Source organism: Pocillopora damicornis, chromosome 2 (assembly GCF_964200805.1).
Source record: "Pocillopora damicornis chromosome 2, jaPocDami1.2, whole genome shotgun sequence".
Classification (NCBI taxonomy): domain Eukaryota; kingdom Metazoa; phylum Cnidaria; class Anthozoa; order Scleractinia; family Pocilloporidae; genus Pocillopora; species Pocillopora damicornis.
Genome location: NC_142671.1, coordinates 17774422 through 17800009, shown reverse-complemented (window position 1 = coordinate 17800009; position 25588 = coordinate 17774422). Strand labels below are relative to the sequence as shown.

At 37.7% G+C, this 25588-nt stretch overlaps 2 protein-coding genes and 1 pseudogene across 2 annotated transcripts; 2 read left to right on the top strand and 1 right to left on the bottom strand.

Moving 5' to 3' along the window:
- Positions 1 to 1149: 1149 nt before the first annotated feature.
- LOC149050146 (uncharacterized) lies at positions 1150 to 2741 on the top strand (annotated as a pseudogene).
- A 59-nt stretch (positions 2742 to 2800) lies between these two features.
- Positions 2801 to 3981, bottom strand: LOC149050145 (uncharacterized). The gene is made up of 2 exons (XM_089196299.1): positions 3829 to 3981; positions 2801 to 3463 (listed from the first exon to the last, which is right to left on the bottom strand). Exon 2 carries the CDS (start codon positions 3450 to 3452, stop codon positions 2802 to 2804), a length of 651 nt encoding a protein of 216 aa, XP_089052425.1. The 5' UTR covers positions 3453 to 3463; positions 3829 to 3981; the 3' UTR covers position 2801.
- A 5021-nt stretch (positions 3982 to 9002) lies between these two features.
- Positions 9003 to 24733, top strand: LOC113671170 (uncharacterized). Its single transcript, XM_027187381.2, has 18 exons — positions 9003 to 9342; positions 10886 to 11063; positions 11903 to 12038; positions 12685 to 12791; positions 13574 to 13634; positions 13967 to 14043; positions 15127 to 15569; positions 16933 to 17559; positions 17719 to 17789; positions 18193 to 18290; positions 18848 to 18911; positions 19036 to 19124; positions 19356 to 19418; positions 20160 to 20344; positions 20844 to 20932; positions 21912 to 21959; positions 23050 to 23104; positions 23191 to 24733. Exons 1-18 carry the CDS (start codon positions 9123 to 9125, stop codon positions 24264 to 24266), a joined length of 3687 nt encoding a protein of 1228 aa, XP_027043182.2. The 5' UTR covers positions 9003 to 9122; the 3' UTR covers positions 24267 to 24733.
- The last annotated feature ends 855 nt before the right edge of the window (positions 24734 to 25588 follow it).

The window sequence follows — 25588 nt, the reverse complement described above, 5'->3', positions numbered from 1 at the left end:
TTTTAATATTTACACTGATTTACTTTTCTTTGCAGTCGTTAACGTTTGCGCGGGAGCATCCATAGTGGTGACTGAAACAACAAACAAATATACAATGAATACATTTATAAATATTTTTTTCTATTTGAAGTCATTTAAAATAAAAACACGAAAAATATGATTTTTATAAACATCACCATCACTATATCTGAAAATGGAATCAACTACAACGTTTTTCAAGTCAAAACGAGATACAAAATACTCACGGTCTCGCCACGACGGCGAAACTCACTAAATGGCGACGAAACCACGACGTCAAACGCGCCAGACAGGAGCTCTCGTGCGCATGCTTGCCAATACGAATTTACTTCCGGTAGCCGTCCTGGTTCCTCCGATCCCGTCCTGCTATCTTAAGGGGACGTGTCCAATTCGAGGACGAGGTGTTATGCAGAGAAATATTGGTTGTAGATCCCTTTACTGGGACGAATTGGAATGCTCCCGCGCAAGATAACTTCTCAGAAACCAAAAATAAAGGAAAAAAGGACATAAAAGTGATGATAAGAACGGGTAAAAGTAGAAAGTACTAAGACTTGTAAAAGAAAGGAAAGAAACGGAAAAAAAGGAACTGAAAAGTACCAAAACCGTAAATATGTGAAAACAAAAAAAAACACAATGCACCGATAAGATAATTTCTCAGAAAAAAGAGAATAGAGTACAAATGAGATAAAAATTGTGATAAAGGAAAAAAAACAAGGAAAAGACAGCAAAAGCAAAATGCAGATTTCGCGGGGAGGAGTTACTCGGCCCCCAAGCCAGTTCGAGAGTTACTCCTTGACCGCCAGCTCCAAATCATACTCAAGGAGAAGTTATTCGGCCCCCAAGCCAGATTGAGAATAACTCCTATAGCGTGATTCGAACCCGCGACCTCGATGACCTCTCTTGCACTCGTTGCGCGCCCACGATTGCCACTCGACCATCTCGAAACTACATATTTAATAAGTATAGATTGTCGGTGTAGAAAGTTTTGAAAAACCGGGTTGGGGGTAGGGTGAGCAACTTTGTCTGAATGAGAGCGCAATCGAGCGTTTCCGGTCAAGAATAAAGGAAATGGATGAAACAAAGAACTGATAAAAACGATATAAACGAGGAATACAATATTAACATATTAGAGAGTTTAAGATACCTGGACGGCTGACCTCGAGGACGTTAACATTGAGCGCGAGGGACTGGGTCGATGACGACTACCTTGGCGGGAAACTTTTCACGTTAAGGAGCAGATTTCAAGCTGAGGACGACAACGTTTTGTTCATCATGGCATCTTTTAGAAAGACTCGTGAAATGATTGTTATTGCTTACGCGGAAGGGCTATTGACGGATGAAGAGTTTATGTTTCTTTATGAGACAAATCAACCAGTTAATTTAGAGTTGCCTTACTACGAGTATGAGGAATTTAACTTTGACGAAAACATCAGTGAAGCCGAATGTAAAGCGGAGTTTAGGTTTGAAAGAGGAGATATCGAACGTCTCGCTGATGTTCTTCAATTACCGCCCACCTTTACGTGTCCACAAGGCAGTGTTTGCGACCGAATAGAGGGCCTTTGCATACTTCTTCGTCGCCTCGCATATCCATGTCGTTACAGTGACATGGTGAGCAGATTTGCAAAACCAGTTCCTGTTTTGTGTATGGTATCGAACATAGTGCTCAACTATATCTTCGATCTGCATCATCACAGAATCACAACCTGGAATAATTCCATCTTGAATCCATTTGCTATCCAACAGTACTCTGATGCTGTGTCTGACAAGGGTGCTGCCCTTAACAACTGTTTTGGGTTTGTGGATGGAACTGTCCGCCCGATTTGCAGGCCGGGGGAACACCAACGGCTTGTTTATAACGGGCACAAGAGGGTACATGCCCTTAAATTTCAGGCTGTTGCTCTTCCTAATGGGCTTATTGGACATTTGTTCGGTCCTGTAGGTAAGTCTAGTTATTCCTACAGTCTCTTTTGTTTTTGGTTTTAAGTCACCAGTTTTGGCTTAGAAAAATTTATCAGTTGAACAATTGGTTTTTCAGAGGGAAAGAAGCATGATGCTGCCATGCTGGCCGACTCTAATTTTCTCACCGCTTTGGAGCACAATGCTGTATCCCCAACTGGCCAACAGATGTGCATATACGGAGACCTCGCCTATCCTTTAAGGGTAAATCTCATGGCACCGTTCAGAGGGGCCGCCCTGACATACAGTGCAAATGGAAGCCTTCAATGATTCTATGTCGAATGTGCGTACGTCAGTCGAGTGGTTGTTTGGAGACATTGTGGAGTATTTCAAGTTTATGGACTTTAAAAAAAACCTTAAAATAGGTCTAAGCTCGATCGGAAAATTGTATGTCGTGTGTGCCCTGTTAAGAAATGCGTTAACTTGCCTTTACGGAAATTCAACTTCAAGTTTTTTCGAGCTGGATCCTCCCACACTGGAGGAATACTTCTCTTGAACAATTTTAAGTCATCTTTCCACAAACTGCTGACCAAAAATTGAGCTCTGAAATCAGTTAAAGGTAGTTAAACAACGTTTCGATAATTCATCGATTTTTTGCGAAGATAAAGGAATCAAACACTTTAGTAACAGTCAAATATTATTCAAGCACAATCTTAATAGAATAAACAAAGCTGCCGAGATAACAAGATAAAGGCTGTAATTACACTCACTGTTAAAGTAGAAAGGCTCAGTAGTCCGACCTCAGTGTTTACCAATTTTAATAGATAAACACAAATTAACATAGCTGTACCGAGCTACTTTGAAAGACAATTACAGCCATTGTAAAGTCACTTGTTCACCAGTTTCGACAGTAGCTCCATCATGTTTTGTTGTTGCTGCTGCATCAATTGCATCATCTGCCTTTGCTGCTCAAACGATCGCGCTGTCTCCTTTTCTTTAAGCTCTAACTCTCTCTTCCTGATTTCAAGCTCTAACTGAGATTTTTCTCTGAGAAAGTCAATGGAATCATTGCCTCCTCTTCTCTTTTTCTTCTTAGGTTCCATGGGAGCTTCATCTCCGGCAATTCTTGATTTGGTCTGACCATAGCTCTCCATCGCTTTTTTTCGAATTTCTTGTGCTTTGTGCTTGTTTTCTTCTTCTTTGGCTTGCTTGGATTCTTTCTCTTCAACCGGGAAAGATTCTTCGAGAGAGCAAATCTCTTCTAGGGCTTGTTCGAGCTCCGAAGTGGGTTCCACGTCAATCCCCGACGAATTTTCCTCCTCTCGAATTTTACGCTTAAACTTTTCCTTGATCAATTTGAATCGCTCTCTTACAGATCGCTTGTTTACACGGAATTTGGCGGTCTCACAGGTATTAAGGTGATTCGAGATTTCTTCCCAAATTTTGCCTCTTTCGACCGTTCTTTCTTTGAATTTGTATGGCTGACAGACGAGTATTTCCCGGCAGAGAAGGAGATCGTGCTCTTCCTTCCATTCCATGCTCGCTAATCCTGTAAATAAAGAGAAGGCAGATAAAACAATTTCTCTGATATCTCGCTCCTAACTGACCAAGGGAAAAGCATTTGGACCGTGTAGATTAAAGTTTAATACAAGATAAGACATCTTTCATTCAGAGGATAAGCGGGTTCAAGTGCTAGGGACTTTTTTTAGTAAAGCAAGAAAATTTAACGCACGTGTTCAGTCGAAATGCTCCACCGTGGCTGTGCACAGTGCACATCACTTTTACAATTTTAACCAGCTTGTCAGTGGTTTTATTGCCCAAAACAAAAAAGTGACAAACAATGTTCACCTAATGAAGTTCGAAAATCTAAAAACATGCGGAAGTTTATGGGGAAATAATAGTAACAGTACTCACGTTGACTGGTGGACGGCAAAACACCACTTCTCACGTCCTCGACACAAACAGGACTGCAATTCGCGTGGATCAGGCATGCGCATTGTGGTCTACACGCGAAATTTACTTCCGGTCAGCCGTCCTCGAGGTCAGCCGTCCAGGTATCTTAAACTCTCTATTTCGTAATGGCGGACTGCCTCGTTTACCGGAACTCGTAAAACACGACGATTCGGACATTATTCAAAGAAGTTATTAAGTGCATGCATTGGTATAATGTGATATACGCCAGGTATCACGAATTCTTACCTCTCTGGAAACATTTATTTTATTTAAATGTCTTTGACTTTTACTTATTACACAATTGCAATGGTATCGGCATTGCAATTATCGACCTATAACTGTTCCCAACTCAGTTGATAAGGTGTGCGAGTCATTGCTCTGCGAGAAAGTTATGGCAACCATGGATTCACACATGTATCACAAAATGGCCGCGTACGGAAAACAACATTGTTGCGAGACAACTTTAATAAGACTTGAAACGAATATAAGAGATAAGGCTTATTCAGGATTAGAAAACAACTGCTGGTAGAAAGGAAAGTTTTACTGAATTATCCACTCATATGAGCAAAACGTTCGACTCGCTGTATCCTGTTCTAATGATTCAGAACCTTAAAGCATACGGCTCTTCTGACACGTCCCTAAATCTCATGCGATCTTTCTTTGAGCTTAGAAGAAACCAAGTGAACTTACATGATCTGCGAAGCGCGTGAAAGTAATAAACCAGGGGGATCCCCACAGGGTAAAGAACAAAGCAGGGGTTGCTCATGGGGTAAGGAACCAACCTGGGGATGCCTACAGGGTTCTTCCTTTGCACCTTTAGTATGGAATCTCTTCCAAAACCATCTCCCATTATATGTTGAATCAGAGAACTTTTTTATGTGCGGAGACGACCATCGAATATACATGACCGGGGACTCGATTAAAAAGATGTTCAAGAACTAATGAGTGAAACAGAAATGGTCACGCAGTGGTGTAAAGTAACTCTGTGTTTAACCCTTTAACTCCTATTATCAATAAAGGGCAAAATTACTGAGCGCTGATTGGTTGAGAGAAAGGGCATTTTTTCTTAATCGAGGGCATTTTTAGTAATCAAGAGAGGGCATGATTACCTGTTAATGATTGGCTAATCCGTTGCATTGCTAATCCGTTGCTTCCCAGATAAAAATAGACTGCGCGCGTGATTTTCCTTCGTATAAATTTTGCCCTTTATTGATAAACAAGTAATCCCATGAGACCTCGTACTATTAAGGATTAATTGCACTTGAGTTTTCAAAATTTTCCAAATTGCCCTCGTCGCTTCGCGACTCGGGCAATTTTGGAAAATTTTGAAAACTCTCGTGCAAGTAATCCTTAATAGTACTTGGCATCATGTGATTACCTATACTAAGTGACCAAGACAGAATTTCTTCTTACAAAATTAATACAATATCGAGCAAATAAGTGATGAGAATAAACAAAAACATCAATTAGGCTATTATTACTTGATCCAATATCAAAATCTCCGGACTAACATTATAAGAATTGTAGGGTATTCAGTAAGGAGAATTACTAATGAGATCTTGGAAGTGAAAGGGTTAAGACCAATCACCAAATATCAGATTATTGCCATCGATCCAAAGTTCTCTAAAAAGGAACCAGTTGACACATTAGAGATTGACTGAGGAACTTTGTCTGACTGAGAGTGCAATCGAGCGTAATAAATAAAGGAATAAAGGAATAAAGGAAATGGATCATACAAAGAACTGATAAAGGCGATATAAACGAGAATTTAGCATTTAGAGAGAAACACAAAATTAGCATATCTCGAATGGCGGACGGCTTCGTTTATTGAGGCTTGTTAAACACGACGATTCGGAGACCTTTAAAAGAAGTTATCAAGTGTGTGCATTACGTATCATACATTTAATCCTCTTTGGATGCATTTATCATTTATGCATTTCTTTTACTTTATGTTCACTTTTCATTTGATGCGGCATTTATAGAACTCCATTTGTTAGATTAATCAGCAAAGACTTAAAATGTTTGCGGTGCTGATGCACAAATGGAACATCTCTCATTTCCTCCTTGCCTATATAACATACCATCCAAAATACAATTATTTGGCACAAAAATGGTTCCCATACCAAGAGGTAGAGACATACATTGTAACACTGTGAAGTTAAAGGGCTTTTTCTGTTTTTTGTCGTCTGACAATAACTGTCAAAATTACCTCATGTTCGTTATCTATTTTTCTCAACAATTGAACAGGTAAAGTAACAGCACTCTTTAAGTCTGACGATAAATCTGCTATTAATAACTCAGTGCAGGCTCATCACAATACTTCCGACAGTCTATTTGAACTATTTGACTGAGTCAAACCTACTTACAGCAAAACAGTTTGGCTTACGCTTTAAACTATTAACCGAGGTCGCCCTTGCTCATGTTTGACACAGAGTTCTTGAGAAACTTGATAATGGAATGAATACATTGTGCAATACATTGACACTGCAAGCTCGGACGAGTCATCTTCGCATCAAAAACTAGCTACAATAGCAGGCTTCATGATTTCGGTTTCCTTAGCAGAGGGTCCTATTTTACGTATTTTCACCAGAAAAATGTGCCTGACTATCGAGTCTCGACCAGGATGGAATCACACCTTTCGCTACCCTGCAGCACTTTTGGAAGAGCTGAAATTCTGGTACTCGAACATCCATTCATTTAATGGTTACTCTCTTTGACTTCCGCCAGTGACGTCTACTGTCATCTTCTCATTTGGCCCGTGTTTTTTGGGGTCTTATCCGTGTACATCGGAGCTCCGAAAGGGGGGTTATCTGAAAATGGCCATGCTAGAGCAATGGGATACACAACTGACTGCATGACGCTAATTTGTACCACTTTTTACAAGAGCTAATAATACACATGTAAAAATTACGGGCGTATGATTGGATGAAAACGAGTCCATTTGCTTGTAAGACGAGTGCAAGTTGTAACATGAGGCAAATTTCGTCTGTCATGAGTTTCTGCAATACTTTTTTCGTGGAAATAGCTGAAGGATGAGATGTGACTCCATAGTATGTTACAATGAAGCATTTTAAGGGTGTTAAATGATACCTTGAAAAATCAAGGTGCATACAAACTTTTCATGCAATTTTGAGATGTCATCGCCCTTACAATGATTCTGAAAGTATCCATATACATTACAACTTTGAGTTATCATTGTGAGTAACAAAAGTTTCTGTACCACTGCTGTTGTTTAAAAATTTTGACATGTGTTGCAATAATCTGAGTAAAGTGACAGTAACAATAAGGAAGTATAAAAATGAAATTATTTTGTCTGAGTCCTGGATGTTAAACAAGGCTCTCGGCACCTAGCAAGTCTCAGATTACCTTACTCCTCCCCCTCCCCCACCTCTCATTTTGTCACATCCTCCCTATACAGTTAAATGATATTCATTAGTACTTCTGGGTGGAGAGAGGCACTGTGAGGATACATTACCTTGATTATGCAAGAACAGAGCCCTAAAACCCAGCCAGGGCTAAAACCTGGACTTTTTTTATCCACATTCCAGTTCAAAAACTGTTACGCCCTTCATCCCCCACTTACAACTTGCAAAGTAGTTTCAAAATGTATATTTCTAAATTATTACGACAAAATTACTAAGAACAACAACCGTAAAATTAACAGTAAACACGAACCTTAACATTATTCTGTGGTTGCTATTTGTTAGCTTGGTCTTTCAAGTACAAAGGATTGAACCATTCAAAAAGGGAGTGGTATAATGCAAATTTCAGAAAAAATGGACTTGAAGCAAGATAAAACATTAAATTGACTGGTTTGCATCATCATTCCTGACTACAGAGGTAACTTGCCTAAGTGTTAAGTATCAATATCCGAGGAAACTTCATACAAAATGTTATCCCATCCACTTATCTCATTACATCTTTGGATTAACAAGTTCCCAAAATCCCATATTTTTGCAGGGGAACTATACATCTCATCAAATTACTTCAATTTCATCATCGTCATCATCATCACATTTTAAAATAGAGGTCATGAAAACGAGAGCTCGAATATGTGGGGTTTTTGTAATCTTACATTTTATCTAAATGAAAAGTAATTATTCCTTTCGGAGATATTCAAAATTTTGTTCTTCATCCTCCAAAATTAGAACTCAACGAGTCCATAGATAAAAGTGAAACTGACCTCGCTAATCTTTCGTGACTGTCCTCCGGGACACGTATGGATGTACTCCATGTTTCACCTTGCAATCCCAAGCTTTAAACAAGCAAACATTCTCAAAACAGCCCCAACTGTCTAAGAAATCCTACAAATTGTCAAAGCCAACCAACAACGCAGCTGGCTTGACGCTATTGACGCTATCAAATGAGGTAGTAGACTTCCTCTTTCACTGCGTGATGGCAAGGGGGTGAGGTGAGGGGGGGGGGGGGGTGTTTAGTCCTAGCTGAGTAGGGGCTTGTTTTATGTACAATCCAATACCCCTGAGCAGTCTATTCAAGTCTAGCATTTCCAGAGTAACATTTTACAGAGAAAGTTGTGATGATAACAATTTTGCATATAATTGTTCCCTTACCTAGACAGGACACCTGATTACAACGCAGGAAACAGTTGCCGTTTCACAATCACTTATGGTCCCGTGCATGGCGTTTTCTGACACCTCCGTCACGCAAATCAAAACGGTTCGCAAGGCGTAGATATTACTGGACCGACTTCTAAGTTTACAGTTGTTTCATTTTCTGGCTCAAAAGAGATTATTTCCGAAATATTTTTGTGTCAAGCGTGATTGTCTAATCGAATGACCTTTCAAGTGTTATTGGCAATCAGTTTCCTTCAGTGGTACTCTTCCTGGTAACGGACTATTAAAGGAAAGGAATATAAAAGTGACTGCTTCTCTCCTTTTTTTCCCTCCGATTTTACCGACATTGTAAGTCTTGTGTGGTGCAAAGGTGGTGCATGTTCATGCATAAATTCGAATAGGATTACATTTGCGATATCCCCGTCAAGATTAATGTGCGTGTAAAATTAGTTTCTTACTGCTTTGTTCACCTTATCTTACGATTTCTCTTACGGCCCATCTCACTGTACTCAGCAAACACCTTGGGTGGTCTCCATTTGACCGCGGTGCCTGGTTTGAGTCGGATCCAGCACGTGGCATCCATCGGAGCACAGAACGCCTGGAACATTTACACGTACTGGTTCATATTATAAAATATGTGAAGCCATCTAGCCCTGGTTAATGAAATTGTAGCGAAAGATTATGAGCGGTCGTGGAAGGGGCAGAGGAGCACTTGCAAGATGGGAAGCTGCTAAAACTATAAGAGAAAGTAGCACGCGTGTTGGGTCGTCGGTTTTGTCTCTTTCTCGAGAACATGAATCCAAACCAAAGGTCAAACAGTCACCTGGCGACTCTGTCAACAATCACACGCTTGCAAGAGTCACTCATATCATCGATGTGGAGCACTTTTGGGCCCAGACAGGTAAGACTGAAATGATAAAGAGCATATTTTCAGATAACAATGCAATACAAAAAACCCGTAAGCGATTGAAAAACTGTTATCATCATTTGACGACTCTCGTTCTCTGTACGTCTCTATTTAAAATTATTAATTGCCTCTTTGTTTTGAAATCTGTAGTTAGTTAAATTTAATTCATGTCCAATTACAACTGTTCATTACCTTTTCAAGAGCCAGATATAATATTTCTGGCTCAAACGTACTCTAGAGTAGTCTAGAGGCCAGCATTGACTTGTGGACTTGTTTACACAGCTTTACTAGAAACTCTTGACCCCTAGCCAATTCTTGCCAGCGTGTGAAGCTTCTTTCAAACAATGTAGTTGCCGCTGGTAGTTGTTTCTTGTATGAGAGAACTAACCATCAGCAAGAAAAGTGGGCTGCAAAAAGGTTTTTCACTCTGTTAAGGAAAAGGAAGCAAAGTGCAAATTGAATAATGATTTTCTTTTGATGGAAGTTTTTCTCTGAAGTACATCTTTAATATTGAGTACTTCAAGCCCCCCCCCAAAAAAAGACAGTGTTATGATAGATTAATGTCATATTAGAGTGCTCTGTTAATATATAATAGGTATTCCATAGATACTCATTAAAAAAACTTTTGAATTACTTAACACCAATGAACCTTAGTATGACATGCTCAAAACATACCCCAACAAGAAAATTAAAGTTCAGTTCTTTCTCTATTCAAACCTTATTAATCCATCTTCTTTACTCTGGTCAAGTTTCATGGTTGACCCTCTAACCCCAAAGAGTGACAGCCATTTAATTTCTCCTGACAGTGTCAGCTCTGAAATAAACATTAATGTCAAGAGAATAAAAGAAATGATTGCTAACTAAAGAAACTAATGATCGTTTGACAAATTCTCCTCGTTAGTACCACGAGAAATGTGTAGCGGAAAGTGTGGAGAATATGCATACTGATCTTAGGGTGTGTTGCGTTAAGTAGATGTCCTTGCAAGAGGTTTGATAAGTGATCCAGGAGAACTGATCAAAGTGGATGATTTATATATTAAACAGGTCACAGTGCTTTTGACTTTCCTGATGCATGTGAGGAAAACATGTACAGTGTAACTAATTTCATGTCCACAAGAAGATGTACACTACATGTATATGCATAAGCATTATGGTGTGTCCATTATTCATTTTAGGTTTTTTTGTATGATTGATTTACATGCTTTACCATTCAATCATGAAGGTTTGGTTTTGGTAGGAAGTTTGGAGAACATGCTGGTGCAATTGAATTTCATGACACAGATTTACTAGCTAATTTTATTTAACATTTCTCTAACCCTTTTAACTCCCTAAAGTGATTAATGTGTAACTTCTCCTTTTACATCCATACAATATTCAGCAACTTGATCTAACACCAAATTTTTGACACTTATTTACAAAGAAATGTATAGCAGCCGGAGGGGAGAATTGATTTTCAGATCTAAGGAGTTAAAGGATTAAATGTGTCTGGGAATATTTGAGATGTTTTGTTTTGAATTTTAACATTTTTATATACCAGGTACTTCTGATGAGCTAAAACAGTTTGACACATACATGACTGCATTGAATTCATGGTGTAATGAACAACAAAGATCAAGTGTTGAGAAAATACCCACATGTGGTCAGGCAGTGTGTGTATTTCATTCAAGCACCAGCCAGTGGAGAAGAGGTCAGGTTACTAGGCCTATTAGCAACAGGTTTGTTGAGTCATTCTTATAATATTAAGAACTATGGCTTACTGTATGATATAATTTTAGTATCATTAAAATTTTAATAATATATTGACAACTGAAAGTTTTTGGTTACCATTACTGACATTCCATCTAAGGTTGTAATGTTGGGAGGGGGAGGGGGAGGGGGTATCTTTTTAGCAGTACTTCCTAAACCCTCTAAATCCCAGACTTGATTAATATGTAACCTCTCCCTCTATCATCTTTTCATTATCCAGTAAACAGGTAATGAGAATACTCAAACTTATCAGATAGAAGTTGTTCTCTTGATGTAAAACCAAATTCTCGTAGCTATAATTTACATGGAAATGTGTTGCAGCTAGAGGAGAGAATTAACAGTGAAGTCTTGGGAGTTCAAGGGTTAGGCTAGTTTTGATGTGAAATTTAGGATGAACCCCAAAAGTCTGTAGCATCTGTGGCTAAGTTTACTCATAGCACAAGTGGACATGCATTCATCACCACTATAAGAGAGCAGTCATCATGTTGTTAACTCTTTCACCCATAAGATCTCATTAGTAATTCTCCTCATTGTCGGCTGCACAATTTCTATGATTAAGTTTGGAGAATTTGGTATTGGATCAACTATGCATACCCCAATTGATATTTTTGTTTATTCTCATTACTTGTCTGCTTGACATTGTATTGATATTGTAAGGAGAAATTTTGTCTTGATCACTGACAGGAGTAAAGGGTGAAAGGTACAGTGTAGCTGAAATGTTTTTTATAAAAGCTAGTTGTAAGTGTTAAATCTGCTTTTGTACTATTACCCAGGAATTGTTTTCGTTTTTGGTTTTTTTTTTTGACAGCATGTTAGATGTATTTTACTTGGATTATGGACAGTCAGAATGTGTACCATTGGATAGAGTTTGTCATCCCTCTCCTAGTGATATAATGTCTCGCCCAGTTCTAGCACGGTATATAACACTGGATGGTGTGAAACCTGTAAGTAACCTAAACTATCAATCAGAATAATAGTATATCATTTCATGTATAGCTGTATTTTGGTTTCAATTGAGAGATGTGCTGTTTTCATGCTTGCATTATTTTATAGTCACAGAGATCAATCTTACTTTTACAAGCTTACATATTTCTTTGCTAGATTTTCATCTGCTGGTCAAATGAAATTTATTTCATACAAGTTGTTATCAAATTCCTCTATGAGAAAAAAGAACCCTCTAAAATATGCCTTACTCCCAACATGTGGCTTCATTACTCAGTTGGTACTGTAGGATCCAACAAGGAGGAACAGGTTCAATTGCTGTTTCTCTACTACAAGTGCTAAAAATTGCATCCACTGGTGGGGATCATTTCTTTTTCTAGGTTTTTGTAGTAGCTTAATAAGCTTTTCCTTTATTTTAGACTGGCTGTCTAACTGGTTTTATATGTTTACAAAATTTGATTTTTTTTTTAGAAGAAGAAGGGTTTTTAAAATTTTACTTAATTAAAAAAATCTGCAACAATTTTTTATAGTTTTGTACCTAGCTTCACTTCAATTTATGATCAACAGTGGTAAAAATGTTAAAAGTGAGAATTAAGTCATTTTCACATAGAAATAAATGAATAATAAATCTTCATTTAACTTCTACAGATTGATGGAAGCTGGTCAGAAGAGGCTAATAAAAGATTCAGTGAACTTGTTTCAAGCAGACTTAAAATCCATTTTATTGACAATTTTAGAGGGAAACTTTATCTACCGTTAGTTTACAAATATTTGTAAATAAAAGCCATGTATTATCTTCTCAACCCTTGAGTCCTTAACCCTTAAACTCCCAGAAGTCATTAACATGCAACTTCTCCCTATAATATCTCTACGTTATCCAGCACGCAGGTAGTAAGAATACCCAAACTTATCAGTAGAAGTTGTTTTCTTGATCTAAAACCAAATTCTCACAACTTATTTACAAGGAAATGTGTAGAGGGAAAAATCGACAATCAGTTCTTGGGAGTTAAAGGGTTAAGATTGACCAGTATCTAATTTCCTCTAACAGTATCACTTCTGGAGGAAACATTAAGGTCTTCAGGATAAAGGTCCAAATGATCACCAACTGAAAAAGCTTATGATTGTAAAACAAATTCTCCCTGTCAGTTTCATTGGAAATGTCCAGAGAACAGTGTAGAGAATATGTATACTGATCTTAGGGTGTAGAGGGTTAAAGAGCTCAGGCTACAGATCAGAGGTAACTAACTGTAGGTGAAAGGAATAATGAACAAATGGTGCCTCTTGTTTGTTCTCAATTTTTAGAATGGAATGGCTATCACCTGGGAAGTGACTACATCATGGATAATATAAAAATATGTCATGATTATGACTATTAATAATATTATTATATTTCATGTGTAACACTACCACATCCTTGGACAAAACTATTCAGAGGAAAAATCACATTTCAATTGAAAGATATGCCTCTCTCACCCTCTTATTTTATCTCTTTATTTTTGTCATTGAAGATTTAAATTATCTTTTGTTATCATGGTAGAAATAGAGATGGGGAAGAAACTTCAGTGGGTGATGTGCTTATCTCTGAAGGCCTTGCTAAGGTATAGTGCAAATCTTTGTTCATGTTATACATAGCTTGTCAGTATGACAAAATCAGGATTCTCACTCCCAGGAATGATCATTTGATGAATTATTCTAACAATTTTGATACAATGTTTAAGTACATTAAAACATTTCAATCAGGGAGTTATCAGTTGATCCACTACCAAATTATATTGCAGACAGTAAGAAGAATTATTAATGAGTGTAAGGGATAGTAAGCTCTGGCCCCTTGTGAGCCATTTGGCTCAAGTGCAGACTTAGTGAACACCCATTAAAATATATGGAATGAAACACTTGGTCTAATGGATGATATATGTTACATTGCATTTAGAGTCCTGATGATGTTGTTAATAAAGGGATATGGAACAGAGAAGTTGGTAGTGGTCATCAGAAAGACAGTTCTGTCAGGTATGTATCAAGCATGAATCAATAAATGTTAATGTTTCTCACCTTCATCAAATATTGTGTTCTTAAAATGGTTTTCATCTGGTGTGAAAGCTTTTTTGGAACCTAGGTTATGTTTTTCAATACATTTTAATTATTGCATGGATGGCTTTTTTGAAAGCCAACCTAAAATTCTTTGCACTCGAGTGCAAGAGAGTATTAGTGAATTACTGCAAAAAGTTGACAAGATGTGGAAGGAAACCTGTGTTGACTAACATCCAATCAGGGCATAGTAGTACACGTAACGACACTTTCATTGGCTCTAGATTTCTGTAATTCACAATTTGTAGAGTGTAGATTCTCTCTAGGGGAATGATAATTTTTGTGTTATATAAAAATCTAATTGTGTTTAGGGAATGATCAGCTAGTGATTTCTCTTACAAAATCAATACTTTGTCAGGGTTCATCCTTATTTTAAAAGCATAACAGGTAAACACAATTTTCAAACGGGTAGAGCAATCCTTTTACTTATTAAATTTTCAAGAATTTGAAGCAATTTCAGGGAGTAATAAGAGGTACTGCAGGCAGTAAATTTTAACAGTTACAGCCTGAAAAAGAGAGCACTGCATGGTGTTCAAGATAGGTGATAAGAACAAACGAATACCATTATTTTGCTTATTGTTTGATTTAACCCCTTACACCTTAACATCAGTTAACACAATTCTCCATACTGTTCTCTATACATTTCCTAAGATGCTGACAGGGAGAATTTGTTTTACAATCAAAAGCATCTTTAGTTGGTGATCATTTCCATAAAGTTTATTCTCTTTACCTTACTGTGTGATTCAGGGGTGACATTGTAAGGAGAAATTAGATGCTAGTCACTCTTAGGGGTCAAAGGATTAACATTAATTTCTTAGGGTTATATTACAAGGGGGGAGTTCTTCGGAGTGGATGGTTAAACAATGGTCCTTGCAAACCTTGCAATAACCCAAAATTAATCTGGGATTTATTTTAGCATAATGGGGATTTACCAACATCTGAAAGTTACTATTCTGCTTATTCAAACCTAAAATTGTATTTCTTATTTTCCATCTAAATTTATAGTGCATTGAGTTCTGACCAGCAGAAAAGATTAGATGAACAGTGGAACCCGCTAACATTCCATCCAGCAGAATCACGGCAACCATCGTGGCAGAAAAGCAACAGCTTCATTACCATAAAAGATCCATCAACCAAATTACCCATTTCTTTAAAAGACCAATCTTCACAGAGAGAGCTATTTAATTTAAACCGTAGTGCATTTAGTCCGCCACAAGTATATGGTAGTAAATCACAGAGAGATACATATTCAAGTGCAATTTCCTTGAATGATGTTCCTCTTCCACCAAAGCCAGACTTTGAAATGCAGAACAAGGAAAAGAACATTCTTGAAACATTTAATGTCAAAAGAACTGATCCAGGACCAGTGGAATCACTGCGCTCAGCGAGGCCTTACCTGGCCAGCCCAAGTGCATTTCTCACTCAGTCACAGACAGGACACAGTTCAAGTATGTTAAAATTTGTGTTTGATTGTTTATACCATGCCAGAGAAATACACCCAAACAGAAAACAGGAAAGGTGCTGTTTTTGTGATCCACCCAACCTTTAGCCATGAGGCACTCCAAGCTTCTTCTCTCCAAATTGGAATAATTTCTAGTTTCTTTCAAGAATTTAAATGTAGTAGCTGTACCAGCAATGCATTCTTTTTTATCATGAATTTTAGGTTTTTAAAACATTTTCAAGGAGTGTTTTAATTGCTTTCAAAATGAAATCTGCATGAATGTCTTCTTGACTGTTTTGGCCATCATGTTTTCTCTTGCATGGTATGGAATAAGTGTGCTACTCTTTCTTGTTGTATACCATCAAATATTCTACCCTGTAATTGTCACTTCATTTTTTGTGGAATATGCTCTTGACTTGTGGGATATTTCATTTGAAAATGTTGCATAACTGATTTTTATGCCAAGGTTAGTAACAGGTTACACTTTTAGGGTGACATTACTAATATTGTCATGTCAGAATGGGAACCAAATTTTGTTATAGGAGAGCTAGATGGTGAAATGTGGAAGTCTTGGAGTGTATCTACATGAGTTAAACTTCTGTAGATATACTTCTTGGTTTGAGCATTTTCATTTGTCATCATTATTTCTTTTTTTTTAACTATAATCTTCCCTTTTCTTTACCATATTTATTTTTTTTGAGTTATAATTACCTTGTGGGTGTATTTTGTAAGCATTTTAGGGCTGTTACTCGATGACGTGTTTGAGTACTTTTTAAAGTAATAAATTAAACTTAGAAAAATTTAATCAAAATTTGTAGTGGATCTTGTGACTGTATTTTATGCAGCACTCGTTGAAGACTTTTTTCTTAATGAATAGTCAATAATTTTAAATTGTTTATTTGTTTAGTTTAAATTTAGTTGTGACAATGTAGTCTGAATTGTGTCCCAAACCAATAATTTTAAGCCTAATTTTAGACTGGTTTAATGTACATTAACCAAGTATGTAGTTACATGAATTGCTATAGCTAGATACCTTAGAAGTGACCATTAAACACTTGGACCAAGTATTCAATGAAGTGGAGGTTAATATCCACTAATTTCACTGACACTGATGTGAGTTATTCTTTTAGTATATACCTCACATAAATGGTCACATTTTTAACTTTGGATGTGTAATTTTTTCTCTAAAGCTACTTGGAGATGAATATTACTGTACCTGTTATTCACTTCTGAACTAGTCAATCAGCAGGTGTAAAAAGTACTATTCACATGTGTAGCATATAGCAAAATGAACTATGTATTTCACAGGTGTTTTTTAATGTATGATTTAAGTATTTTCACACTTTTATGACTCTTTATTTGGTTTTCAGCCAACTCAGTATTACCAAGCAATGAATCACCTCTAAAGTACCAACCACCTCATCTGCGATTTTCACAACCAAAGATGAATGAAGCAAATGCACCAAGCACAGAACCCAAGCTAGAGAACTTCACTTCCCTCACACAAAGCAGGAACAGTTCTTTTCAGTCAGTTCAGAGGTTGCCACAGTCACCTTTCTCAAACTTTTCTTTCAGTCCAAAACAAGGGAGAAGTAATATTGCTGCTCAGTTTCAAACAAACAATTCCACAAATGTAGGTGACAATTCAGCAATAACACAACCATTGCAACAACAAACTTTTCAACCATGGCAACAGTCTGAGTGTCTCAAAACACAGCCATTGAATGAAAATACTAGGGATGAAGAATTTAAAGCAGAGTTAAAGTGGAAAATATGGAAGTTTCAACGGAATGTAAAGAAACTTATTGACCATATGGCAGTGGGTGATAATGGAGATTATGTACAAGAGCTTGACAAGTTAATAGCTGATACCAGAATATCTCAGGAGTTTCCAGGAGTTTCTGAAGTGTCTGTTACTGTAAAACTATTACTTGAGAAGGTTATCAATAATGTCAAGTTTGAAAATGTGGCGGTTAAAGTGTGCACACTATTTAGAGGTATTTTTCTCAGTATTTGTTATATTTATGCTGAAGTTGAGAAAGAAATTTTTAAAAAAACTTTTTCTCATGTCTTGTACTTTTCACTATGAATTGTGTCTGCAACAATTCTTGATTAGAGAGTTCGCATCCAATTTGTTGTATGTTTTGTATTTTTAGACATGCATATACCTGATGCTGGTGATCTTATCAATAAAGAGGTGATGACTTGTCAAAAACAGCTGATGGATGTAAGTAATAAGTGATGTATGCATATTGTGGAATTTCCAGAGTTTCTCTCTAAACATTACCAAAAGATTGTCTTGCATTAACTATGTGCTGTCTCTACCAATCCTGGTGATTGTTGCTTGTAATGTGATATCTAGAGAAATACGTTTTTTGTCTTGTCACAAGCATGGGACAAAGGAAAAATTCTGAGTCCCCACAAGGAATCAAACCTCACACCTTTGGATTCCACAGTCCAATGCTCTATGACTAAGTAACAGAGACTCTATGGTGAGCAAGTCCCAATACAGAGTTCATATATGACACGCATACTGCTAAGATCAGCAATGTCGATAGTGTCATGTTTTGCAAATAGAATAAGAAAGACTGTAAGTTTTAAGCATGATATCTACTTTTGCTTTAATTTAGCAATCAGCCTTAAGTGATATCTGCCAAAGGTGTCAAAGATTTTCATCATTTCTTGGGAAACTTTATCTGGAGGTTTTAAATGAAAATGACTCTAATGGGTAAGTACATTAATTAATAAATTAAGGAGCCTTGTCCATGCTCTGTTCTGTTGTAAAGCATGCAGGAAATGGCTAGAGTACAAAAGAAGTAAAGGAGAAACAGAAGATGTTTTCCCTACTTCTGTGCATCTGTACTCCAATGAAGTATGTTGTTCCAGCTAATCAGGATGCTTGTTATATGGAAACTTTATTATAATATGTTAAGATAAAAAGTATTCAAGGACCCAGTGACTAACAGTGACATTCCTAAATGTAGTATCCCCCACCCACCCCCCCCCATTGCAATGTTTCTAGCCAAGCAATATCATGCATTAAACATTGATGAACAACATTACTTTGAGTAATGGGGGCAACTTTTGCGACAAATTTCTTTGTTACCATTAAACACACTTTTTGCTCAAGGTGTCTCAACATTTTTGCAACTGGTTGTAGAGTACATTCAGCCTTTGTTTTATTTGCAGTTACGCTGCCTGAATGTAACTGTAAGTCTACTAGTTTGGATTGTTGCCTTTTTAAATCTTGTATTTTGAATTTCTTGATTATTGTATTTGTCACAGTTTGAAGCCATCAGTTGATAGCATCATAGCAAATAGTCTCCACAACTGGTTATCATTTGATCAGGTAAGCCTAATGCACACATGGAACAATGATAATAGTAATAATAAATAAATACAATTCTTCCAGAGCACAGGTACTTTGTCTGGGTTACAGTTATGACTGGTAACAAAATTGCTTTTTTCTACAGGCTGAATCAGTGGCAATTCACAACTTTAAAGCAGCGTGTCTGACAGGATTCTTAAGGATCACAGGACCAAAAGTTGACCGAGCAGCAGGGTGACTTTTCCTTTACCAATGACTTGTATTAGATCTTCACCATAAATAGAGAGCAGTGCCTTCAACATCAAATCATTATACTGAAAGTTACCATTTGTAAATCCTAGCAGTATGCTAGATGTTGAAGAGTTAATTTATGCCAAACTAATTATCTGAATTTACGAACCGTGTGTATGTAAGTTGAGCTTTTGATGGTTTTATTGATTTGTTTTTGTTAAAATTTGTACACAGGAATGATATCTCAAGATATTTTGCTACAATCAGGGACCTTGTACTTTCACCAGATCTTGCTGTGTAAGAAATAGTTTGCTTTTATAATCAATCTAATGGCATGAAAGATTTTGAATGAGGCTAATCATTTGCTTATATCTGTTGTCTGTTTTGTCCTGGTCCAAGTGCAAAAAAAGGTGTCAGTAGGAAGACAGGTTTCTAAGAATCCCATTCAGTCACATAGGGCAAGTAGATTTTGATGCTGGGAAGGCGGGGTTTCTCGCTCATTTACCCGTTAGGCAGAGCCTCAGATAATGCACAATTTAATCCAGTCCTTAAAACCTTTCACTCCCAATATCTTAAGAGTAATTCTCCTTAAACCCTACCATACAATTATTATGAGGTTAGCTCAGAGAATTTGGTATTAGTTCAACTAATAATTCTTTCATTGATATTTCCTTTACTCTCATTACTTGTCTGCTTGATATTGTATTGATAATGTTAGGAGAAAGTATATCTTGTAACTCACAGAAGTTTAACCCTTTAACTCCCATGAGTGACCAAGACAGAATTTCTCCTTACAATTTCAACAAGTTATGAGAACAAAGGAAAATATCAATTTGGGAATAATTAGTTGATCCAATACTAAATTCTCTGAACTAACATTATAAGAATTGTATTGTTGTCAGTAAGGAGAATTACACATTTGATGTGTGAGTTGAAGGGTTGAGCTTAAGGGAAAATTAAGTTTTTAGACTTTGTTTTCCAGTACCTGTCTTCCTCTTTTCCATAGTGCCTCTTTGACTGTCTTCTTTATCTTAATAGGCCAGTCAAAAGTACTTTGCTGGATATTTTGCTGTTACGAGCATCAGGTTGGAAGATTGAAGATGAAGTAGTGAAGCAAGAATCTGAAGGCTCATCAATGGAGGATGAAGTGTTAGTTGAACCTGAAGATGACCTGACAGAGGAGCAGCTCCAGGAGGGCACTGGGAACGAGGGTGATAGTGAAGGTATGATATAGTAAAAGGAGTTCGTTTAGTCCTCTCTATTTAAAAAAAAATGTATGATAACCTCCATGGTTTACAGTGTGAAGTGCAGTGTGCTGAATTCCAGGTCTAAAGGTTGCAATCAATAACTCAATCAAGCAATCAGTCATTAGTCAATTAATGAACAGAAGATAACTTCTGTTAAAAGCAGTAAAATAAGTTTCCCCTCTTCAAGAATATTCATGTACTTAATTAACAAGAAAGAGATGTGTCTGGGGCATTTTAAAATATTTGACATTTTTAAATGTCAAATATTTTGATGATGCGCAAAGCTTGGTACTGGCTGTCTTGGTCAGAGTAGCTTGGAATATTGGTAGCGTAGACAGTGACATGAACACAAGAATGAGCGATGCATGGTCAACCCTGTGAGTGGTCTAAGACTGGAAGTCAAATCCTCAAGATATCTGTAATTATTTTGTGTAACATATGTTGTTCTGTTTTAATTTTTTTTTCTCTAATGTAGAATGGGACCCCTACTGTAAGGTCAAGTCGATGTTAGAAAACCTGAAGCTGCAGGATTTGTTTCAAAAGTTTTTCGACAATTGTATTCGCGTGAGTTTCCTCCTAATTTTTGGAGCGTTATTATCTGATGCAGGTATTTATCATATAAACTACGGTGTTACACGAGGATTTCCAGCCCTGAGAAAAGCCGTTAACAACACACTTGGAAAAATATCGTATTTTTTCACGTGTGTTTGATATTGTCAATCAGCTGCTGACACGTCACTCGCCTTTCGCGCCACTCGGTCAGCAAAGCCTTCACCATTCTCAATCCAAGGTTTTTTGTCGGGATGTGTTCGGATTATGGCTGCTTACAGACAGTGACGTTCAAACTTTCCTAGAAGGGAAAGAAAACCAAAATACGCGAAGAAAAACCGACAGTTACGTATTCAGTGGCTTTGTTTATGGCATATCACGCGGCTGAGAACAAAAATCGACAACTGGACGATTTGTCACAGGCCGATTTTGGCCCTGTACCTGAAAGATTTCTTCGGTCGGTGAGGACCAAGTCAATAACTGAGAATTTTGTATATTGAAAATTACGCCCATCGTTTGTTTTTGTAGTGTTTCAACTCATTTTTTCATCTTAAGTCTTAGCGCCAATGCCTTGTACGATTTTTATTCGGGGATTGTCGATCCTTTCTTTTCATTCGTTAATAAAGTCGACTTTTCTTGTCAGTAAAGGGATATTGTGTCTATATGATAAACGAAATAATACATGGTTGCTTGTAGATATGAACTTTCTTTTCTTGAGTTCAACTCGGCATCTCACTCGTGAGCTATCGAGTTAAACGCTCTAAGAAAAATTCCATATCTACACGCGCCCATGTATTCTCTATATCTGTTTTTGTTGTTGTTGTTGTTGTTGTTGTTTTTTTTTTTTTATCGAGACTTTCTTTGTCCATTGGTCACCTGAATGTTGTTTGTTGACTGAAATGTGAAGGGTGGGAGGGTGAAAGTCAAACTATAGTTGATTTATGCGTTAACTAAGAATAGTTTGAGCCTCTTTCCTGATTAACATATGTTTCAGGACTCTCTCCTCACAGCTGATTGGGAAGAACTTAAGAGAACTCTGCAGGTGAGTTTTAACAAATCGACAGTGGTTTAGCATGGTCTGTACTCTTATCGACAGCAACATTCGTCGTCATAGTGGTCAAAATGTTGTGGACTCGCGAGGCTTAGCCGAGGGAGTCCGCAAAAACTTCTTCAACCTTTTACACTGTAACATCAGTATGTATATTTCCATTACTGTTCTCCCTACATTTCCCAGGGTCTTGACAAGGAGAATTTGTTTAAAAGTCAAGAACTTCTTTGGTGATCATGACCTTTATTCTCGTGACCTTGATGTTTGATTCAGAGGTGATGTTGTAAGGAGAAATTGGATGCTAATCACTCTTAGGGGTTAAATGGTTAAAGCATAAGTACTGCAAACCACAGGCAGCCCAAGCTCACGTCTCGAGAAAAAGCCAACAGTTAATTCATGAAAGTGTCACGCGTTGTGTGATACGGTGTTAAGTTACGAGAGGTACCGTTGAAAATTTGAACACATTATAAGGAATAGTATGGGGAACGAAATATGGTCGATTTCCAACGATAAATATTTCAAAATTTGAACTCTATACACGTAAAATGAATAAAACTTATTCACATCTTTTGTGTCCGTTGTAGTTCTGCTGTTTTAAGCTTGCTTTTCCATCACTGTCATTCCTGTCAAAAGACGTAGTAATAACAAGAATAACAGTGATGGAAAAGCAAGCTTTTATGGGCAGAAATCGCCGGAAACCACAGCGGACACACATGATGTGAGTAAGTTTTATTGATTTTACGTGTAAAGAGTTCATATTTTGAAATATTTATCGTTGTAAATCGACCGTTTTTCTTTCCCCATACTATTCCTTATAACGTGTTCAAATTCTCAACGGTTCCTCTGCAAACTTAAAACCGAATCGCACAACACGTGACAGTTTCGTGATTGATAGTTTGCTTTTTCTCGAGACGTGAGCTTGGGCTGCCTGTGCTGCAAACTTCATTTACTTTTTACACTCAGTTCTGAAATCCTCTTGTAGAAACACACCGACCCAAATTTTCTCGGTTATTTGAATAAACGGCCCTTGGAAAAATAGTTTTTCGTGCGGTCTCTTAATTGACTACATAATTTTGTTTTCCAGGAGGCCGGATTTCCTCCTGGTGTTATTTTGGAAATAAGGATGTACTTAAATAAAGGTGAGAGTGATCAAGTATTACGGTCGTTTTTGTTTATTTGCTTGTTTTTTTGTCGTTTTTTAAACTACTTTTTATTATACCCATAGGGCTATTGGAGGAAAACGTAACGAAGATCTTGAAGCCTCCTGCACACAAAATTATCAATGTGTCATCTGCAGGAAAAATTAAGGAGATGAAGAACAAACCCCCTAGATCTCCTTCGCCGACCAAATCAAACGAGAGCAGTATTGCTATAAACCAATTGAACCAGGAGCTGCAGCAACTCATGATTGAGGGAAAACAAGACAAAGGAGCACAAAGAGTTTCGCCAACAAAAAAAATCAGCCCCCTCAGTCAACAAACAGGACACGAAGGAACACCGTATAACAGGGCGGGGACTCGTAAGTTTGTTAGCAAGGCTGAGAGGAGACGGTCATCAGAGGGCTTACCTGAAGAAGTATCTTATTTATTACCGGACTATGCTGATAGCTTGTATGAAAGGATGGCTCCGTCTCCTCATGCTCCAGTGGAACCCAGCAATAAACGCCCCACCGTGGAAACAATTGCTGAGAGTCAAACTGTATCTTCAGTGTCGTACAGTGCTGTGCTCAAGGGCGTGTCACAGGAAACAACTAAACCTGGGGCGGCTAAAACAAAAGAAAGTCAGTCCAAGACATTTTCTCGGCCCCCACCTGGGTTTCCTCCTCTCCCCACCCATGGTGGGGACACTAAGATGCACATGACAGTGTTAGGCAACAAGTCAAAGACAAAAACCCCTGGACCGTCAAATAGTACACCGCGAAACAATACCCCAACCCGAGCTGACGCTAGTATGAACTGGCGAAACGATGGCCGGCAAGAACCACGCAATCAAACTACCATACAACCAGTAAATCCATCACCCTCTGGACAGGGAGTTAAATGGAGATCATATGATGATACTGTTTCCCAGACTGAAAGTAAAGCGCCACCGATGTCTGGAGCCTCCAGCGACGCGTCTAGTCAGAGAGAAGAAACACCGCAGGAAGATCAAGCATCTGTGAAATCCGATGAATCTAATGAACCCCCGCCGATCGTCCAACCCCACCGGGTATTTGGCCCTGGTGGTTTAAAGGCTTGTGTGATATGTGGTAGTAAGGAACATCTACGGTGTAACGACCGCTCAAAAATGTTCATGGACTAAAGAAAAGAGCACTTAACACGGAAGCGCTTTTCGATCGAGTGTCGTAAAACCAAACTGATCACAAAGGCTGTTCATAGCGCAGACGAATATCACAAGAAACCAATGAGAAGTCAAAGTAATTACAAGTAAACAACGTCAAATGCACAAAAATTCAAGTGTTATTGCCACAGTCGTTCCAAGTTTAGCATCTAATTGATTTAAAAGAGGGCATTGTTTTTTTTTAGTGCAATCATTTAATGAAGGAGATCAACTCAGTCCCGCAGTGCTTTTGACATTGACTTCAGAATTGCTACCCTTTGACTCTGTAACTATATCATGTACTCTGAGCAAAAGAAACAGCTTTTCAACGAGCTTCTTATTTAACCCTGTGACTCCTAACAGTGACTAGCATCTAATTTCTCCTTACAATATCATCCCTGAATCAAACATTAAGGTGATGAGATTAAAGGAAATGATCACCAGCTTAAGAAGTTCTTGATTATTAGACAAATTCTCCTTGTCAACCCTACAGGAAATATATAGATAACTGTACGGAGAATGTGCATACAGATGTCGGGGTGTAAAGGGCTAAATGGTAGCACCGCACGATCTATTCCGTGAACATTACTATTTCCTTACTTTGCAGAGGCAGCGCGAAGATCTTTGTTTATTAGGTACAGTTAAAGCGTTTATCGTCATGTAGGACTTTTTTCCGTTCTATTTAAGATTCAAACAACCTAGAACCAGTGCCTACTTATATGATTGACGTCCACTGAGCAACTCAATTTGGGTTCCTCCTATCGGTTACTGACGTTTTTCAGTTTCCTGTGAATTTTTGAATAGTTTTCGTTACAAAAAAAAAAATACCTTGGTAATGCCATAGTTTGTTTTATCAAATATTTGGTTTGACTTGCTGCATAAGAATGCTTTATCTTAAAGGTTTTGGAACGCGTGGGTTTATTGGACGTTCTATTTAACTACTTTGGACATAGGAATTGGGTGATATTACTAACCGAGTTGACAATCATTTTTAAAGAGTTTCTGAGGCTGACTGACGTTTCGAACGTTAGCCCTTCGTCAGAGCGAATAAAGGAATTGTGGGTTGTGTGTAGTGTGTCAAGAAAACGATGAAGCTTCGCCATTTGTCGGAACATGGGATAAATTTTTGTTTTAGTTCTAAACTCTAGAGCACAATTTATGAAAGTAAAGATATGGGACAACCCACCTAGAAAGGAGGGAAAGCGGCTCAGTGGTGATGATGGTCGCGTTCCACCGCTATGTCCCTTCCTTTTATTCCCAAACCAATAACCCTTTAAACCCTAAGAGTGATTAGTAGTTAATTC

Excerpts from the sequence above, each read along its gene's own strand:
- LOC149050145 (XM_089196299.1), bottom strand. The coding sequence starts at position 3,452 with ATGGAATGGAAGGAAGAGCACGATCTCCTTCTCTGCCGGGAAATACTC.
- LOC113671170 (XM_027187381.2), top strand. The coding sequence starts at position 9,123 with ATGAGCGGTCGTGGAAGGGGCAGAGGAGCACTTGCAAGATGGGAAGCT. Across the intron at positions 17,560-17,718 it reads AGTGTGCACACTATTTAGAG|ACATGCATATACCTGATGCT; the intron begins GTATTTTTCTCA and ends TTGTATTTTTAG. Across the intron at positions 19,419-20,159 it reads CTTTCACCAGATCTTGCTGT|GCCAGTCAAAAGTACTTTGC; the intron begins GTAAGAAATAGT and ends TTATCTTAATAG.